General features: G+C 42.0%; 1 protein-coding gene across 1 annotated transcript in view; it reads left to right on the top strand.

Moving 5' to 3' along the window:
- Positions 1 to 308: 308 nt before the first annotated feature.
- LOC117293468 (exosome complex exonuclease RRP44-like) overlaps positions 309 to 12,023 on the top strand; it is a 24,789-nt gene continuing 13,074 nt past the window's right edge. Inside the window, exon 1 of the mRNA XM_033775817.1 lies at positions 309 to 317. Coding sequence (XP_033631708.1) covers positions 309 to 317 — 9 coding nt within the window. The remainder of the gene's footprint in view (positions 318 to 12,023) is intronic.

Genomic DNA, 12,023 nt, shown 5'->3' with positions numbered 1-12,023 from the left:
TTGGGGTGTGTGTCGGGTCTACTCTCTGACCTCTAGCCTCGCTTTGAAAATGCCCACAACACTAAGTTTGATACGAGAAGAAAGCCCTTGATCATATCTATCCAATGGTGTAAAACTTGTTTAGATTGAGCAAGTATTTGGGGTCGAATTGACCAGTTGTAACTTGTGTTTTTTTCTGTGCACAAAAATCCCATAGGTAGGCTTGTTGAGTTAGCTTCGGAGCACAGCCGCCTACTTGTCATTTTCGTTATCAAGAAGTCCGGAAGCCGCCCTAAAACTTAAAAATCCGGATATAGGGACATGCAAGGATGACTCAGGTACAAACCGCGTCTCTCTAGCATTTTTAGTTCCGGAATGATTCAAGAGCATAGCTGACAGTTTTTATAAGTCCGGGCTTTTTTTTCAATGAATATATTTTTTCCCATTTATCACCACGCGCCGTGTAAATCATGCATTAAATTCCCCGAATTTTGGGGTGTGTGTCGGGTCTACTCCCTGACCTCTAGCCTCGCTTTGAAAATGCCCACAACACTAAGTTTGATACGAGAAGAAAGCCCTTGATCATATCTATCCAATGGTGTAAAACTTGTTTAGATTGAGCAAGTATTTGGGGTCGAATTGACCAGTTGTAACTTGTGTTTTTTTCTGTGCACAAAAATCCCATAGGTAGGCTTGTTGAGTTAGCTTCGGAGCACAGCCGCCTACTTGTCATTTTCGTTATCAAGAAGTCCGGAAGCCGCCCTAAAACTTAGAAATTCGGATGCAGGGACATGCAAGGATGACTCAGGTACAAACCGCGTCTCTCTAGCATTTTTAGTTCCGGAATGATTCAAGAGCATAGCTGACAGTTTTTATAAGTCCGGGCTTTTTTTTTCAATGAATATATTTTTTCCCATTTATCACCACGCGCCGTGTAAATCATGCATTAAATTCACCGAATTTTGGGGTGTGTGTCGGGTCTACTCTCTGACCTCTAGCCTCGCTTTGAAAATGCCCACAACACTAAGTTTGATACGAGAAGAAAGCCCTTGATCATATCTATCCAATGGTGTAAAACTTGTTTAGATTGAGCAAGTATTTGGGGTCGAATTGACCAGTTGTAACTTGTGTTTTTTTCTGTGCACAAAAATCCCATAGGTAGGCTTGTTGAGTTAGCTTCGGAGCACAGCCGCCTACTTGTCATTTTCGTTATCAAGAAGTCCGGAAGCCGCCCTAAAACTTAAAATTCGGATGCAGGGACATGCAAGGATGACTCAGGTACAAACCGCGTCTCTCTAGCATTTTTAGTTCCGGAATGATTCAAGAGCATAGCTGACAGTTTTTATAAGTCCGGGCTTTTTTTTCAATGAATATATTTTTTCCCATTTATCACCACGCGCCGTGTAAATCATGCATTAAATTCACCGAATTTTGGGGTGTGTGTCGGGTCTACTCCCTGACCTCTAGCCTCGCTTTGAAAATGCCCACAACACTAAGTTTGATACGAGAAGAAAGCCCTTGATCATATCTATCCAATGGTGTAAAACTTGTTTAGATTGAGCAAGTATTTGGGGTCGAATTGACCAGTTGTAACTTGTGTTTTTTTCTGTGCACAAAAATCCCATAGGTAGGCTTGTTGAGTTAGCTTCGGAGCACAGCCGCCTACTTGTCATTTTCGTTATCAAGAAGTCCGGAAGCCGCCCTAAAACTTAAAATTCGGATGCAGGGACATGCAAGGATGACTCAGGTACAAACCGCGTCTCTCTAGCATTTTTAGTTCCGGAATGATTCAAGAGCATAGCTGACAGTTTTTATAAGTCCGGGCTTTTTTTTCAATGAATATATTTTTTCCCATTTATCACCACGCGCCGTGTAAATCATGCATTAAATTCACCGAATTTTGGGGTGTGTGTCGGGTCTACTCCCTGACCTCTAGCCTCGCTTTGAAAATGCCCACAACACTAAGTTTGATACGAGAAGAAAGCCCTTGATCATATCTATCCAATGGTGTAAAACTTGTTTAGATTGAGCAAGTATTTGGGGTCGAATTGACCAGTTGTAACTTGTGTTTTTTTCTGTGCACAAAAATCCCATAGGTAGGCTTGTTGAGTTAGCTTCGGAGCACAGCCGCCTACTTGTCATTTTCGTTATCAAGAAGTCCGGAAGCCGCCCTAAAACTTAAAATTCGGATGCAGGGACATGCAAGGATGACTCAGGTACAAACCGCGTCTCTCTAGCATTTTTAGTTCCGGAATGATTCAAGAGCATAGCTGACAGTTTTTATAAGTCCGGGCTTTTTTTTCAATGAATATATTTTTTCCCATTTATCACCACGCGCCGTGTAAATCATGCATTAAATTCACCGAATTTTGGGGTGTGTGTCGGGTCTACTCCCTGACCTCTAGCCTCGCTTTGAAAATGCCCACAACACTAAGTTTGATACGAGAAGAAAGCCCTTGATCATATCTATCCAATGGTGTAAAACTTGTTTAGATTGAGCAAGTATTTGGGGTCGAATTGACCAGTTGTAACTTGTGTTTTTTTCTGTGCACAAAAATCCCATAGGTAGGCTTGTTGAGTTAGCTTCGGAGCACAGCCGCCTACTTGTCATTTTCGTTATCAAGAAGTCCGGAAGCCGCCCTAAAACTTAAAATTCGGATGCAGGGACATGCAAGGATGACTCAGGTACAAACCGCGTCTCTCTAGCATTTTTAGTTCCGGAATGATTCAAGAGCATAGCTGACAGTTTTTATAAGTCCGGGCTTTTTTTTCAATGAATATATTTTTTCCCATTTATCACCACGCGCCGTGTAAATCATGCATTAAATTCACCGAATTTTGGGGTGTGTGTCGGGTCTACTCCCTGACCTCTAGCCTCGCTTTGAAAATGCCCACAACACTAAGTTTGATACGAGAAGAAAGCCCTTGATCATATCTATCCAATGGTGTAAAACTTGTTTAGATTGAGCAAGTATTTGGGGTCGAATTGACCAGTTGTAACTTGTGTTTTTTTCTGTGCACAAAAATCCCATAGGTAGGCTTGTTGAGTTAGCTTCGGAGCACAGCCGCCTACTTGTCATTTTCGTTATCAAGAAGTCCGGAAGCCGCCCTAAAACTTAAAATTCGGATGCAGGGACATGCAAGGATGACTCAGGTACAAACCGCGTCTCTCTAGCATTTTTAGTTCCGGAATGATTCAAGAGCATAGCTGACAGTTTTTATAAGTCCGGGCTTTTTTTTCAATGAATATATTTTTTCCCATTTATCACCACGCGCCGTGTAAATCATGCATTAAATTCACCGAATTTTGGGGTGTGTGTCGGGTCTACTCCCTGACCTCTAGCCTCGCTTTGAAAATGCCCACAACACTAAGTTTGATACGAGAAGAAAGCCCTTGATCATATCTATCCAATGGTGTAAAACTTGTTTAGATTGAGCAAGTATTTGGGGTCGAATTGACCAGTTGTAACTTGTGTTTTTTTCTGTGCACAAAAATCCCATAGGTAGGCTTGTTGAGTTAGCTTCGGAGCACAGCCGCCTACTTGTCATTTTCGTTATCAAGAAGTCCGGAAGCCGCCCTAAAACTTAAAATTCGGATGCAGGGACATGCAAGGATGACTCAGGTACAAACCGCGTCTCTCTAGCATTTTTAGTTCCGGAATGATTCAAGAGCATAGCTGACAGTTTTTATAAGTCCGGGCTTTTTTTTCAATGAATATATTTTTTCCCATTTATCACCACGCGCCGTGTAAATCATGCATTAAATTCACCGAATTTTGGGGTGTGTGTCGGGTCTACTCCCTGACCTCTAGCCTCGCTTTGAAAATGCCCACAACACTAAGTTTGATACGAGAAGAAAGCCCTTGATCATATCTATCCAATGGTGTAAAACTTGTTTAGATTGAGCAAGTATTTGGGGTCGAATTGACCAGTTGTAACTTGTGTTTTTTTCTGTGCACAAAAATCCCATAGGTAGGCTTGTTGAGTTAGCTTCGGAGCACAGCCGCCTACTTGTCATTTTCGTTATCAAGAAGTCCGGAAGCCGCCCTAAAACTTAAAATTCGGATGCAGGGACATGCAAGGATGACTCAGGTACAAACCGCGTCTCTCTAGCATTTTTAGTTCCGGAATGATTCAAGAGCATAGCTGACAGTTTTTATAAGTCCGGGCTTTTTTTTCAATGAATATATTTTTTCCCATTTATCACCACGCGCCGTGTAAATCATGCATTAAATTCACCGAATTTTGGGGTGTGTGTCGGGTCTACTCCCTGACCTCTAGCCTCGCTTTGAAAATGCCCACAACACTAAGTTTGATACGAGAAGAAAGCCCTTGATCATATCTATCCAATGGTGTAAAACTTGTTTAGATTGAGCAAGTATTTGGGGTCGAATTGACCAGTTGTAACTTGTGTTTTTTTCTGTGCACAAAAATCCCATAGGTAGGCTTGTTGAGTTAGCTTCGGAGCACAGCCGCCTACTTGTCATTTTCGTTATCAAGAAGTCCGGAAGCCGCCCTAAAACTTAAAATTCGGATGCAGGGACATGCAAGGATGACTCAGGTACAAACCGCGTCTCTCTAGCATTTTTAGTTCCGGAATGATTCAAGAGCATAGCTGACAGTTTTTATAAGTCCGGGCTTTTTTTTCAATGAATATATTTTTTCCCATTTATCACCACGCGCCGTGTAAATCATGCATTAAATTCACCGAATTTTGGGGTGTGTGTCGGGTCTACTCCCTGACCTCTAGCCTCGCTTTGAAAATGCCCACAACACTAAGTTTGATACGAGAAGAAAGCCCTTGATCATATCTATCCAATGGTGTAAAACTTGTTTAGATTGAGCAAGTATTTGGGGTCGAATTGACCAGTTGTAACTTGTGTTTTTTTCTGTGCACAAAAATCCCATAGGTAGGCTTGTTGAGTTAGCTTCGGAGCACAGCCGCCTACTTGTCATTTTCGTTATCAAGAAGTCCGGAAGCCGCCCTAAAACTTAAAATTCGGATGCAGGGACATGCAAGGATGACTCAGGTACAAACCGCGTCTCTCTAGCATTTTTAGTTCCGGAATGATTCAAGAGCATAGCTGACAGTTTTTATAAGTCCGGGCTTTTTTTTCAATGAATATATTTTTTCCCATTTATCACCACGCGCCGTGTAAATCATGCATTAAATTCACCGAATTTTGGGGTGTGTGTCGGGTCTACTCCCTGACCTCTAGCCTCGCTTTGAAAATGCCCACAACACTAAGTTTGATACGAGAAGAAAGCCCTTGATCATATCTATCCAATGGTGTAAAACTTGTTTAGATTGAGCAAGTATTTGGGGTCGAATTGACCAGTTGTAACTTGTGTTTTTTTCTGTGCACAAAAATCCCATAGGTAGGCTTGTTGAGTTAGCTTCGGAGCACAGCCGCCTACTTGTCATTTTCGTTATCAAGAAGTCCGGAAGCCGCCCTAAAACTTAAAATTCGGATGCAGGGACATGCAAGGATGACTCAGGTACAAACCGCGTCTCTCTAGCATTTTTAGTTCCGGAATGATTCAAGAGCATAGCTGACAGTTTTTATAAGTCCGGGCTTTTTTTTCAATGAATATATTTTTTCCCATTTATCACCACGCGCCGTGTAAATCATGCATTAAATTCACCGAATTTTGGGGTGTGTGTCGGGTCTACTCCCTGACCTCTAGCCTCGCTTTGAAAATGCCCACAACACTAAGTTTGATACGAGAAGAAAGCCCTTGATCATATCTATCCAATGGTGTAAAACTTGTTTAGATTGAGCAAGTATTTGGGGTCGAATTGACCAGTTGTAACTTGTGTTTTTTTCTGTGCACAAAAATCCCATAGGTAGGCTTGTTGAGTTAGCTTCGGAGCACAGCCGCCTACTTGTCATTTTCGTTATCAAGAAGTCCGGAAGCCGCCCTAAAACTTAAAATTCGGATGCAGGGACATGCAAGGATGACTCAGGTACAAACCGCGTCTCTCTAGCATTTTTAGTTCCGGAATGATTCAAGAGCATAGCTGACAGTTTTTATAAGTCCGGGCTTTTTTTTCAATGAATATATTTTTTCCCATTTATCACCACGCGCCGTGTAAATCATGCATTAAATTCACCGAATTTTGGGGTGTGTGTCGGGTCTACTCCCTGACCTCTAGCCTCGCTTTGAAAATGCCCACAACACTAAGTTTGATACGAGAAGAAAGCCCTTGATCATATCTATCCAATGGTGTAAAACTTGTTTAGATTGAGCAAGTATTTGGGGTCGAATTGACCAGTTGTAACTTGTGTTTTTTTCTGTGCACAAAAATCCCATAGGTAGGCTTGTTGAGTTAGCTTCGGAGCACAGCCGCCTACTTGTCATTTTCGTTATCAAGAAGTCCGGAAGCCGCCCTAAAACTTAAAATTCGGATGCAGGGACATGCAAGGATGACTCAGGTACAAACCGCGTCTCTCTAGCATTTTTAGTTCCGGAATGATTCAAGAGCATAGCTGACAGTTTTTATAAGTCCGGGCTTTTTTTTCAATGAATATATTTTTTCCCATTTATCACCACGCGCCGTGTAAATCATGCATTAAATTCACCGAATTTTGGGGTGTGTGTCGGGTCTACTCCCTGACCTCTAGCCTCGCTTTGAAAATGCCCACAACACTAAGTTTGATACGAGAAGAAAGCCCTTGATCATATCTATCCAATGGTGTAAAACTTGTTTAGATTGAGCAAGTATTTGGGGTCGAATTGACCAGTTGTAACTTGTGTTTTTTTCTGTGCACAAAAATCCCATAGGTAGGCTTGTTGAGTTAGCTTCGGAGCACAGCCGCCTACTTGTCATTTTCGTTATCAAGAAGTCCGGAAGCCGCCCTAAAACTTAGAAATTCGGATGCAGGGACATGCAAGGATGACTCAGGTACAAACCGCGTCTCTCTAGCATTTTTAGTTCCGGAATGATTCAAGAGCATAGCTGACAGTTTTTATAAGTCCGGGCTTTTTTTTCAATGAATATATTTTTTCCCATTTATCACCACGCGCCGTGTAAATCATGCATTAAATTCACCGAATTTTGGGGTGTGTGTCGGGTCTACTCCCTGACCTCTAGCCTCGCTTTGAAAATGCCCACAACACTAAGTTTGATACGAGAAGAAAGCCCTTGATCATATCTATCCAATGGTGTAAAACTTGTTTAGATTGAGCAAGTATTTGGGGTCGAATTGACCAGTTGTAACTTGTGTTTTTTTCTGTGCACAAAAATCCCATAGGTAGGCTTGTTGAGTTAGCTTCGGAGCACAGCCGCCTACTTGTCATTTTCGTTATCAAGAAGTCCGGAAGCCGCCCTAAAACTTAAAATTCGGATGCAGGGACATGCAAGGATGACTCAGGTACAAACCGCGTCTCTCTAGCATTTTTAGTTCCGGAATGATTCAAGAGCATAGCTGACAGTTTTTATAAGTCCGGGCTTTTTTTTCAATGAATATATTTTTTCCCATTTATCACCACGCGCCGTGTAAATCATGCATTAAATTCACCGAATTTTGGGGTGTGTGTCGGGTCTACTCCCTGACCTCTAGCCTCGCTTTGAAAATGCCCACAACACTAAGTTTGATACGAGAAGAAAGCCCTTGATCATATCTATCCAATGGTGTAAAACTTGTTTAGATTGAGCAAGTATTTGGGGTCGAATTGACCAGTTGTAACTTGTGTTTTTTTCTGTGCACAAAAATCCCATAGGTAGGCTTGTTGAGTTAGCTTCGGAGCACAGCCGCCTACTTGTCATTTTCGTTATCAAGAAGTCCGGAAGCCGCCCTAAAACTTAAAATTCGGATGCAGGGACATGCAAGGATGACTCAGGTACAAACCGCGTCTCTCTAGCATTTTTAGTTCCGGAATGATTCAAGAGCATAGCTGACAGTTTTTATAAGTCCGGGCTTTTTTTTCAATGAATATATTTTTTCCCATTTATCACCACGCGCCGTGTAAATCATGCATTAAATTCACCGAATTTTGGGGTGTGTGTCGGGTCTACTCCCTGACCTCTAGCCTCGCTTTGAAAATGCCCACAACACTAAGTTTGATACGAGAAGAAAGCCCTTGATCATATCTATCCAATGGTGTAAAACTTGTTTAGATTGAGCAAGTATTTGGGGTCGAATTGACCAGTTGTAACTTGTGTTTTTTTCTGTGCACAAAAATCCCATAGGTAGGCTTGTTGAGTTAGCTTCGGAGCACAGCCGCCTACTTGTCATTTTCGTTATCAAGAAGTCCGGAAGCCGCCCTAAAACTTAAAATTCGGATGCAGGGACATGCAAGGATGACTCAGGTACAAACCGCGTCTCTCTAGCATTTTTAGTTCCGGAATGATTCAAGAGCATAGCTGACAGTTTTTATAAGTCCGGGCTTTTTTTTCAATGAATATATTTTTTCCCATTTATCACCACGCGCCGTGTAAATCATGCATTAAATTCACCGAATTTTGGGGTGTGTGTCGGGTCTACTCCCTGACCTCTAGCCTCGCTTTGAAAATGCCCACAACACTAAGTTTGATACGAGAAGAAAGCCCTTGATCATATCTATCCAATGGTGTAAAACTTGTTTAGATTGAGCAAGTATTTGGGGTCGAATTGACCAGTTGTAACTTGTGTTTTTTTCTGTGCACAAAAATCCCATAGGTAGGCTTGTTGAGTTAGCTTCGGAGCACAGCCGCCTACTTGTCATTTTCGTTATCAAGAAGTCCGGAAGCCGCCCTAAAACTTAGAAATTCGGATGCAGGGACATGCAAGGATGACTCAGGTACAAACCGCGTCTCTCTAGCATTTTTAGTTCCGGAATGATTCAAGAGCATAGCTGACAGTTTTTATAAGTCCGGGCTTTTTTTTCAATGAATATATTTTTTCCCATTTATCACCACGCGCCGTGTAAATCATGCATTAAATTCACCGAATTTTGGGGTGTGTGTCGGGTCTACTCTCTGACCTCTAGCCTCGCTTTGAAAATGCCCACAACACTAAGTTTGATACGAGAAGAAAGCCCTTGATCATATCTATCCAATGGTGTAAAACTTGTTTAGATTGAGCAAGTATTTGGGGTCGAATTGACCAGTTGTAACTTGTGTTTTTTTCTGTGCACAAAAATCCCATAGGTAGGCTTGTTGAGTTAGCTTCGGAGCACAGCCGCCTACTTGTCATTTTCGTTATCAAGAAGTCCGGAAGCCGCCCTAAAACTTAAAATTCGGATGCAGGGACATGCAAGGATGACTCAGGTACAAACCGCGTCTCTCTAGCATTTTTAGTTCCGGAATGATTCAAGAGCATAGCTGACAGTTTTTATAAGTCCGGGCTTTTTTTTCAATGAATATATTTTTTCCCATTTATCACCACGCGCCGTGTAAATCATGCATTAAATTCACCGAATTTTGGGGTGTGTGTCGGGTCTACTCCCTGACCTCTAGCCTCGCTTTGAAAATGCCCACAACACTAAGTTTGATACGAGAAGAAAGCCCTTGATCATATCTATCCAATGGTGTAAAACTTGTTTAGATTGAGCAAGTATTTGGGGTCGAATTGACCAGTTGTAACTTGTGTTTTTTTCTGTGCACAAAAATCCCATAGGTAGGCTTGTTGAGTTAGCTTCGGAGCACAGCCGCCTACTTGTCATTTTCGTTATCAAGAAGTCCGGAAGCCGCCCTAAAACTTAAAATTCGGATGCAGGGACATGCAAGGATGACTCAGGTACAAACCGCGTCTCTCTAGCATTTTTAGTTCCGGAATGATTCAAGAGCATAGCTGACAGTTTTTATAAGTCCGGGCTTTTTTTTCAATGAATATATTTTTTCCCATTTATCACCACGCGCCGTGTAAATCATGCATTAAATTCACCGAATTTTGGGGTGTGTGTCGGGTCTACTCCCTGACCTCTAGCCTCGCTTTGAAAATGCCCACAACACTAAGTTTGATACGAGAAGAAAGCCCTTGATCATATCTATCCAATGGTGTAAAACTTGTTTAGATTGAGCAAGTATTTGGGGTCGAATTGACCAGTTGTAACTTGTGTTTTTTTCTGTGCACAAAAATCCCATAGGTAGGCTTGTTGAGTTAGCTTCGGAGCACAGCCGCCTACTTGTCATTTTCGTTATCAAGAAGTCCGGAAGCCGCCCTAAAACTTAAAATTCGGATGCAGGGACATGCAAGGATGACTCAGGTACAAACCGCGTCTCTCTAGCATTTTTAGTTCCGGAATGATTCAAGAGCATAGCTGACAGTTTTTATAAGTCCGGGCTTTTTTTTCAATGAATATATTTTTTCCCATTTATCACCACGCGCCGTGTAAATCATGCATTAAATTCACCGAATTTTGGGGTGTGTGTCGGGTCTACTCCCTGACCTCTAGCCTCGCTTTGAAAATGCCCACAACACTAAGTTTGATACGAGAAGAAAGCCCTTGATCATATCTATCCAATGGTGTAAAACTTGTTTAGATTGAGCAAGTATTTGGGGTCGAATTGACCAGTTGTAACTTGTGTTTTTTTCTGTGCACAAAAATCCCATAGGTAGGCTTGTTGAGTTAGCTTCGGAGCACAGCCGCCTACTTGTCATTTTCGTTATCAAGAAGTCCGGAAGCCGCCCTAAAACTTAAAATTCGGATGCAGGGACATGCAAGGATGACTCAGGTACAAACCGCGTCTCTCTAGCATTTTTAGTTCCGGAATGATTCAAGAGCATAGCTGACAGTTTTTATAAGTCCGGGCTTTTTTTTCAATGAATATATTTTTTCCCATTTATCACCACGCGCCGTGTAAATCATGCATTAAATTCACCGAATTTTGGGGTGTGTGTCGGGTCTACTCCCTGACCTCTAGCCTCGCTTTGAAAATGCCCACAACACTAAGTTTGATACGAGAAGAAAGCCCTTGATCATATCTATCCAATGGTGTAAAACTTGTTTAGATTGAGCAAGTATTTGGGGTCGAATTGACCAGTTGTAACTTGTGTTTTTTTCTGTGCACAAAAATCCCATAGGTAGGCTTGTTGAGTTAGCTTCGGAGCACAGCCGCCTACTTGTCATTTTCGTTATCAAGAAGTCCGGAAGCCGCCCTAAAACTTAAAATTCGGATGCAGGGACATGCAAGGATGACTCAGGTACAAACCGCGTCTCTCTAGCATTTTTAGTTCCGGAATGATTCAAGAGCATAGCTGACAGTTTTTATAAGTCCGGGCTTTTTTTTCAATGAATATATTTTTTCCCATTTATCACCACGCGCCGTGTAAATCATGCATTAAATTCACCGAATTTTGGGGTGTGTGTCGGGTCTACTCCCTGACCTCTAGCCTCGCTTTGAAAATGCCCACAACACTAAGTTTGATACGAGAAGAAAGCCCTTGATCATATCTATCCAATGGTGTAAAACTTGTTTAGATTGAGCAAGTATTTGGGGTCGAATTGACCAGTTGTAACTTGTGTTTTTTTCTGTGCACAAAAATCCCATAGGTAGGCTTGTTGAGTTAGCTTCGGAGCACAGCCGCCTACTTGTCATTTTCGTTATCAAGAAGTCCGGAAGCCGCCCTAAAACTTAAAATTCGGATGCAGGGACATGCAAGGATGACTCAGGTACAAACCGCGTCTCTCTAGCATTTTTAGTTCCGGAATGATTCAAGAGCATAGCTGACAGTTTTTATAAGTCCGGGCTTTTTTTTCAATGAATATATTTTTTCCCATTTATCACCACGCGCCGTGTAAATCATGCATTAAATTCACCGAATTTTGGGGTGTGTGTCGGGTCTACTCCCTGACCTCTAGCCTCGCTTTGAAAATGCCCACAACACTAAGTTTGATACGAGAAGAAAGCCCTTGATCATATCTATCCAATGGTGTAAAACTTGTTTAGATTGAGCAAGTATTTGGGGTCGAATTGACCAGTTGTAACTTGTGTTTTTTTCTGTGCACAAAAATCCCATAGGTAGGCTTGTTGAGTTAGCTTCGGAGCACAGCCGCCTACTTGTCATTTTCGTTATCAAGAAGTCCGGAAGCCGCCCTAAAACTTAAAATTCGGATGC

This window comes from Asterias rubens, chromosome 8 (assembly GCF_902459465.1).
Source record: "Asterias rubens chromosome 8, eAstRub1.3, whole genome shotgun sequence".
In the NCBI taxonomy this organism is placed as follows: Eukaryota; Metazoa; Echinodermata; class Asteroidea; order Forcipulatida; family Asteriidae; genus Asterias; species Asterias rubens.
This window is presented reverse-complemented; position numbering and strand designations above follow the sequence as displayed.